Source organism: Hyla sarda, chromosome 2, assembly GCF_029499605.1.
Source record: "Hyla sarda isolate aHylSar1 chromosome 2, aHylSar1.hap1, whole genome shotgun sequence".
Taxonomy (NCBI): domain Eukaryota; kingdom Metazoa; phylum Chordata; class Amphibia; order Anura; family Hylidae; genus Hyla; species Hyla sarda.
In genome coordinates this window covers 196,664,181-196,673,243 of record NC_079190.1, presented here as the reverse complement: position 1 = coordinate 196,673,243, position 9,063 = coordinate 196,664,181, and the positions used below count along the sequence as shown (strand labels likewise).

At 39.8% G+C, this 9,063-nt stretch overlaps 1 protein-coding gene across 1 annotated transcript in view; it reads right to left on the bottom strand.

The window, feature by feature from the left end:
• Positions 1 to 5,795: 5,795 nt before the first annotated feature.
• The window catches only part of LOC130357778 (sodium/hydrogen exchanger 2-like), an 80,564-nt gene continuing 77,296 nt past the window's right edge, over positions 5,796 to 9,063 (bottom strand). The window contains exon 12 of the mRNA XM_056560525.1: positions 5,796 to 8,331. Within this exon, the coding sequence (XP_056416500.1) occupies positions 7,967 to 8,331 (365 nt within the window). The 3' untranslated portion in view covers positions 5,796 to 7,966. The remainder of the gene's footprint in view (positions 8,332 to 9,063) is intronic.

Below are 9,063 nucleotides of genomic sequence, written 5' to 3'. Positions count from 1 at the left end.
CTTCTGCAGCAGGGGAATTACTACTCCCATCATGGAACAGACTTGTTTCAATGATGAGAGTAGTAGTAGTCCCACAACACTGCAGGAGTCTGCTGATGTCACCTCTTCTGAGCATGCTCAGATGGAATTACGGGTATTTTAAACCTGGGTGCAAACGGATGACATTAAAGGTTCATCCGTTTGCCATAGACTTCAATGTTAAAATTATGATGTCCGTGTTTTCTTCCGTTTTACGCGCCCTTATTTTATATTTTATATTCTCAAAGCAGCATTCACTCTGCACTATTTATGGTACAAACAATGAAGGTAAATCAAATAGGGCAAAGTACAAAAAATAAAAACATCAATCGCAATAAGACACAATCCCATGGACCACTCAAGACATTCAGTAGAGAGACATAGAGTAGCGAACATTTATTAAGCATAGTTAAAGGGGTACTCAACTGGAAAACATTTTTTTTTTAAATCAACTGGTTCCATAAAGTTATACAGATTTGTAAATTACTTCTATAAAAAAAAATCTTAATCCTTCCATTACTTATCAGCTACTGTATGATCCACAGGAAGTTCTTTTCTTTTTAAATCTCCTTTCTGTCTGACCACAGTGCTCTCTGCTGACAACTCTGTCCATTTTAGGAACTGTCCAGAGTTGGATCCCTATATTACTCTAAATATTTTTTTACTTCTTTTTTTTTTATTATTTTTTTTTTTAACTACCCTCCTTGAGGTTTGGGCTATTTTATCACAACATATTTAGATAATTTCATCACTCTGGGTATAAGTGATTGTCCCGATACCTCGGACAGTAGTAAATTGTGAGCTGCACCAACCCCCCCCCCCCCCTTTTTTTTTTTCTTCTAAGAATTTACAAATCTGTTTAACTTTCCTTCACTACTTGATTAAATTTTTTTTTCCAGTGGAGTACCCCTTTAACTGGGTTTTTGCATACAGCTAAATTAAATGAACTATGACAGAAACAGTCAAAAAAAAAAAAAAAAAAACGCAGTGTAAACCCACCCTAACTGACAACAACTATGATTTTTTTTTGTTTTGTTCCAAATGTGCTGCATATTTAATATCCACTAGATGGTGCTGCAGTCTTAGTTCATACTAAGTTCTTTTGACATCAGGTATAAAAGCCCACATTCCACCTAGTTTCCGTGAAATACATTGCTCAGGCAAAGCATGTGTGATTCCCTTCTGCTGTTGCTCTATAGATTGTATCTTCTGTGCAGTGAGATCTCGCAGTTGGGCCATACTTTTTGCACAGGATGGGCTTGTGAAGTGGCCTTCAATGTACAAGCAGCTCCCTCCATCTCCATCTGTGCTACTCGGCCTTGTGACATACACACCCAGACAATCACACAGATAATCCACTGAAACAGTAATATTCAGCACACACTGTAGGAGTGCTTAGAATACAACGTGGAGGAGAAAAAGCAGTCATAAAGGTTCCCGCCAAATGGTCACAGTCACAAATGATGGGAGGGCCAGAAAGAGAATGGGGAAATGACGTTGTATCTGAGGGCGCTGGCTTTGGGTTAGTTTATACATGCTGGGAAAGAACAAGGCTCTTGGAAATGGCAGGCCAGCTATGTCTTTGAGGCGAGCCGCTTAATGTCCACTGCATGACCATATTTAAAAGAACATAATGCTTTATAGGTTATTAACATTCATACAGATCAAGTGCATGCTATGAATGAAGGGTTAATCAGAAGGTGCTGTCAGTGTCAAATCCCCAATCACAGGTCAAGGTAGTTTATACAGGAGCCATCTCAAATCAGAACATGGCCTTCAGCCGACCACCACAGGACACTGGTGCACAAAATGATGTGGTTAAAGGGGTATTCCTGTGGAAAACTTTTTTTTTTTTTTTTTTATCAACTGGTGCCAGAAAGTTAAACAGATTTCTAAATTAATAAAAACCTATAGCTTATGCCTCTAGGACCTCACCAATGGTGCATAATGGTGTGGCCAAAGATAGATGTAACAGCGTTTATTCAAAAATTGCTTTCAATTCAGATATAAAATGTAAAATATATATAAATAAAATAGTAGCAAAATATCAAAATAGTAGCAGAATATCACATTAGACTGGCATTGATCTAATGAAAATCTCACTGGGCCCTAGTGAGGTATCAAAAAATGTGTGAATTAATATTTAAATAAGTCCATGAATCTGCAGATAAAAAAATATAAAAATAAAAATACCAATATAAAAATAAGTCCATAAGAAACGTATGGATATTGTAACATAAAGTCAATGAAGAAATTAATAAAAAAGTTGATGAATGAATGATACGGAGTATCTCTCACCACTGCTTCTGGCTTGGTCTGTTGTAGTGGATGGATCGCAGCCTCATAATCCTCATGTGCCCCAATGAGTGGAAGGGGGGCACAGATTGATAGATCTCCCTTAGCAGCCCCGTTGGCAAGGGAGCGCAGATGTTGCATATCGTGTGCTCCGATGGCAGGGGAGCAAGCGGCAGTTGCAGCGCTCGGGACCTCGTTCGCTTACCAGCTTAGCACAGACGGCACTAGTCTGGCACTCCGGCAGGAGTGTCAGTCGGCTCGGGTGCGACAAGGGGTCTGCTGGTGATGGTATTCCGGGAGCAATGGAAGGTCTGGGATTAGCGTCCCACGTGGAGGCAGAAGATGAGGCTATGAGATGCAATGGATGGTAAGGTTACAGCCAGGCAGGGCGGAGTAGAACAGGTTTAACTCCTCTGTTGCCGAGGTATTTGCAAATGGACGCTGATGATAACTGTGTGAATAGTGCCAGATTTCTAAACGCGTTTCGGGGTACTGGGAAACAAAGACCTCCGACCCCTTCCTCAGTAGAAATGTGTATATGATTTCACATATACATATACACATTTCTACTGAGGAAGGGGTCGGAGGTCTTTGTTTCCCAGTACCCCGAAACGCGTTTAGAAATCTGGCACTATTCACACAGTTATCATCAGCGTCCATCTGCAAATACCTCGGCAACAGAGGAGTTAAACCTGTTCTACTCCGCCCTGCCTGGCTGTAACCTTACCATCCATTGCATCTCATAGCCTCATCTTCTGCCTCCACGTGGGACGCTAATCCCAGACCTTCCATTGCTCCCGGAATACCATCACCAGCAGACCCGTTGTCGCACCCGAGCCGACTGACACTCCTGCCGGAGTGCCAGACTAGTGCCGTCTGTGCTAAGCCGGTAAGCAAACGAGGTCCCGAGCACTGCAACTGCCGCTTGCTTCCCTGCCATCGGAGCCCACGATACGCAACATCTGCGCCCCCTTGCCAACGGGGCTGCTAAGGGAGATCTATCAATCTGTGCCCCCCTTCCACTCATTGGGGCACATGAGGATTATGAGGCTGCGATCCATCCACTACAACAGACCAAGCCAGAAGCAGTGGTGAGAGATACTCCGTATCATTCATTCATCAACTTTTTTATTAATTTCTTCATTGACTTTATGTTACAATATCCATGCGTTTCTTACGGACTTATTTTTATATTGGTATTTTTATTTTTATATTTTTTTATCTGCAGATTCATGGACTTATTTAAATATCAATTCACACATTTTTTGATACCTCACTAGGGCCCAGTGAGATTTTCATTAGATCAATGCCAGTCTAATGTGATATTCTGCTACTATTTTGATATTTTGCTACTATTTTATTTATATATATATTACATTTTATATCTGAATTAAAAGCAATTTTTGAATAAACGCTGTTACATCTATCTTTGGCCACACCATTATGCACCATTGGTGAGGTCCTAGAGGCATAAGTTATAGGTTTTTATTAATTTACCTATTGTTGCCGGTGGGGTCCGGCTTTAGCTTTAACTGCCTCGGTCCTTCTGTTGTGAGCTGCACCTTATTTTTTAGATTTGTAAATTACTTCTATTAAAAAATCTTAATCTTTCCAGTACTTTTTAGGGTCTGTATACTACAGAGGAAATTCTTTTCTTTATGGAACACAGCTCTCTGCTGACATCATGACCACAGTGCTCTCTGCTGACATCTCTGTCCATTTTAGGAACTGTCCAGAGCAGCATATGTTTTCTATGTGGATTTTCTTCTACTCTACAGTTCTTAAAATGGACAGAGATGTCAGCAGAGAGCACTGTGGTCATGATGTCAGCAGAGAGCTCTGTGTTCCAAAAAGAAAACCATTTCCTCTGTAGTATACAGCAGCTAATAAGTACTGGAAGGATTAAGATTTTTTAATAGAAGTTATTTGCAAATCTGTTTAACTTTCTGGCACGAGTTGATTTAAAAAAAAAAAGTTTTCCACATGAGTACCCCTTTAAGCTTTGTCAATTGTCTTATTTTATTCTTACAAAGAATCCACAATATCCTAACACATTGCTGTATGTAGGGTTAGCTAAGTAATCATAGGGCACTATTCCCATGAGGTTATGAGGCTCTGCCACTAGTATAAGTCAGGATACCATACAGGCAGCACAGCCATAGTAAATGATTGACTACATTTGGTCAGTTTCATAAAGGTATTGTGGTTACTAGTATGACACAAAAGCATTGAACATTACACTTTGTGTCCTGCAACCAAAGCCTATATTTTAGTGAAACAAACCATAGTCACTAGTAGACTAGGTTTGGTCTGTTAAAGGGGTACTGCACCCCTAGACATCTTATCCCCTATCCAAAGGATAGGGGATAAGATGTCTCATCATGGGGGTCCCGCAGCTAGGACCCCCGCAATCTCTGGTTAGAACGCTGGTTGCCGGCAGCAGGAGTCGTGACGTCACATCGCGCCCCACCACCCGCTCCAAGCGTTCAGAGGAAAATGTTCAGAATGAAGGGGCAGCGGAGTACCCCTTTAAATCTATGATGGATGATGAAATATAATTTTTAAGGTATCCTATACCAGTCAGTTCCCAAAATGTTTGTGGGCGGAATCTGATTTAAAACAAATTTGATCTAAATTTTAAAAACAGTTGACAAAATGATGTTTTATTGAAAGCCAACAATTTTACCTCATAAGACATGATGACATGGAAATGCACTGTGTACAGACCAGCCATGTCTACACATCCTGCAATGTACCCCAATCACGATAAATATTCCTCACTACAGCTTTATTTCATGGACAAACCTCTAGTCTAAGGGAGAAAAAAGACCAAGACGCTGCGCAGATTTATGTCTTGTTTATTATAGAAAATAAGTAGTGTATTTCAGCATAGGTTGGTAAAACAAAAACATTTCCACTTTTATACTGTAATAAATAACATTCTAAAATCAAGGTATATATTAAAATATTTATGAATTTATCTATGTACAGAAGTTCATCAAATAGATTTTAACATAAAAAAAAATGCAGAACAATAGGTTTACAGACAATAAGTGCTCAAGTATTGAAAATTGCTGCAGAACACACCAAGGCAGAGTTACTAACTTAGTCCAGTCTGACAATGGCCAAATTTATTTCAATGGCCCACACTGTATGATACATTTGTGTATCTTGCCTGACACGTTAGATGCTTTTTCCTTTCTTTGCACCACCTGATCGTTGGCTTACTTAGAGGATCTGCTTCCAATCCCCCCCCCCCCCCCCCCCAAAAAAAAAAAAATTTGATTGAATTATGATCAGGTGGGCGGAACATAAAGGGGTTGTCTAGGAATCGAAAAACAAACCTATTTTCTTTCAAAGACTGCTCCTTGTCTATCTCAACTTTGGGTGTGGTATTACAACTTGGCTCCATTCACTTCAATGGAACTGAGCTGCAGAACCACACCCAACCTGGAGACAGACGGGGAGCTGTCTTTGAAAGAAAGTATCTCTGTTTTTTCGATTCCTGGTTAACCCCATTAATTTTAATAATAACTAATAATAACTATCAGGTGATGGGTGAGGTTATACAGTCAGGGGCTTTGTATTAGACATTCACACTCCTAAATGTACAAATGTACAAAAACTCCTGACTGTGTAATTCCCCCTATCACCTGATAGCCACTCCCATTATTAAAAGTAAGTTCACATCCATCTGATTCCCTAAATTATCAGACAAATTGTAAACTCCTATATCTTGGGAACGGGAGGGTGTATCAAGAAACTGTAAAAAGGTTTGTGATCAGGGTACCCTAAACTATGTAATTTCTACATTTTTGCGGTTGGCCACATGTCCTCTTTAATGCCAATATTTTGCACCAAAAGTTTTCTGCATGTTGTTGCAAATCAAACTAATCCCCTTTTCCCAATATTACACCCAATATTTCCAAGTCACACCTTTCAGTCTAGTGTATAAAGCACAAAATACAGGTGGTACAAGACAGGAGTGCCACTTTTTTGGCACAAATGCATTTTGCTAAAGAATCTCCCTTCCATTAAATTGGGCAGTCTAATGTAAATATCTCTAGAAAATGAATCACATCAGTAGGCAATGTGATCCTGAAATGCCTGGGGGATCAGGGTTTTAGGATTCCCTTTACAGTTATTACTGGCCAGGCTAGATGATCTATTTCAATAGTCATGCATTGCAAATGTTTAAAGATATAATCTACATTAAAGAGTACCTCTCAGGATCTTGTTAAATGTTATAATCCTCCCAGTTTACTGCCCCATCATGATAAACCACCCCCTACCTTTATTTTTATTATTTGTTAGTTTTCTACCTTGATATTGCTCTGTATTTTCTGACTGAGTCAGTATTCACAGACTGGGAAGGGCCATTTCCCAGCAGATGTGACATCATCTAAAGCCATACAGGTGACAACTTCCTCCCTCACTCTGCTACACACAGCCCAGAGCAGTTCAGTGTGAAATGAGCTATGATTGGATAAGGCTGCACACACACCCCTCAGCATTTCCTGATTTTGGACTTCTGCCAGGCCAGCAGGAGTCCAAAGTTTGTGCAAAAAATGGGGAAAATTTGCTCTGGACAAGTAGGGAGACACCTAGTGGCAGCTTTTTTTAAACACAAATAAAACATAGAAAATGTTTTTTTTTTTTTAACAAAGTACATTAGGAAGATTTTTTATTTACCATAAGGAGTGCACTAGCAAAAATTAGTTTTAATGAGAGTGCCAATTTAAGTAATCTTATTAGTGGATAATTGGAATTGCACCCTTTATCATAGCCCATGGCTGAATATTGTTAGTCACCAGTATGTAGACAGGCACATTCCCCACTACCCAGATGAAGGATATTAAGGGTGTGTGCACATGTGGGACAGAAGAGAAGTTACACTTTACCCCATAGTCCTGTTGACCAATTACTTTAACTGTTGGATGTTCTACAGCTAGCCTTGCTATGCTGTATGATGGTTAGAAGCCAGAAGATAAATCTGAAGCAGCCATAGTCCTTCATCAAGGGTGGGAGTCCCATAGGTTGGACACCCAATGATCATAATGTTACAGCATGTTGTAATAATATTCAATAACATAATACATAATACAATATTCTGGGAAGTTACTTTTTATGTAGATTATATCTCAAGACATAAAGTATTAAATACACATTCATGGGTGGGTATACCCTTAAATCATGTGTTATGAGTACAAATAAGTTGTGCATCGACAGTCTTTATATAATAAAAACAGTCTCTTCTCTTTCATACTATTCCAGGTTTCCTACCTGCAGGTTCCTGGAAATAGAAAATCAGTGCAATGTGCCATATACAGTATTATACACATGGACACATATAAGTCGATTGACATGCTTTCAGATGTCTTTACCCTGTTTTTTTTATATGTATGTTTGTTTTTCAACCATTTTACAAGGTAAGGATTACACGAATATGACACTTGTGTAAACACTTTATCAAGCATTTTTTATATTGCACAAAAAGTTGATCCGTCTGTAGGAAAGACATCTGCAGTAACTAAAACTAGAAATGTTGTAAAATACATGGTATCCTGCAGCCCAGTTGAATTAAATAGACCAAGTAAAATAACTTAATAGTTTTTCTAAATTTTAAAGCAATTCTATGCTAAGGCTTGTTTCACTACTTTGGTGCTCGAGGGTGAGGTCTATTCTCTCTAGATCGCTGTTTTTGACTGTCATGTTCAGATGGTCGCCTAACCCTTGGTGGAGCAACTGGGGTCACGTTTTCCTCATATGGCCCCCTGTCATCTCTCAAAGTACCAAACCTTGGTTTAGGTAACAGTGGCTCCAGAACTTCTCCTTGCAATGGGGAGCCACTCACTGTTTTAGAGTTCTCTGCTTTGCCATTTTGCTTTTCATCTGTCCATTCAAATTTGGTGTTGTATGGAGCACGTCGATGCCTCTCCTTCCGCAAGATGTCAGCCGCTCTGGGGTAGAAATTTAACTCTTGGCTGGAGCTACCACCATCTGAGTCACAATCACCCACTGTGCAGATACAAAAAGAATAATGGTTTCTCAGTCTTACATGCGTCATGACTTACCATGAAATAACAGGTTAGATAGAATAAGATAAACTAGTAGTGTAATTTTACATTATAACTCTGGGAATAGGTTAAAGGGGTACTCCAGGAAACTAAACCTATAGCCCAGTCTTTCCCTCTCATGAACTTAATTGCTCTATATAGTTAATGAATGATATTTAGACAGTTTCCCCTCTTTGGTTGTCACTTACATGCATGAAGTAAGGGAATGACATCATCCAGCCATATGCTCTGTCAAAGCCCCTCTCTGAAAGCAGCCCCCACCCTCCTGAGAGACACAGATCACATGTTTTCTGCCCAGCACTGATGATTCATGCTCTCTTTAGTGCTGAGAACTGGAAGGTGTGCGCAGCCTTAGCCAATCAGACACTGAATTTCTCTCTGCTGCTCAGAGCAAGAAGGTGGGGCTGGTAGAGCAGAGCTAAGCAAATTGCTGGGAAATGTAGATTATCAAGCAGCCAGAGAAGACAACAGTACTCCTTTTAACCTCAGTTATAAGACATGTGGCATGTCATTGAGGCATAAGAAGTTTTTTTTAATATTTTTTTTTAATTCACAGGTGTTTATACCTCTTCATCTGTGTTTTTTAACTGTAACTGCCCTGTCACTTACTGTTGCAGGCTTCAGGTCCATGGTTAGCTCACTCACCCCAGCTACCACCATGCTGCTTCCTTCC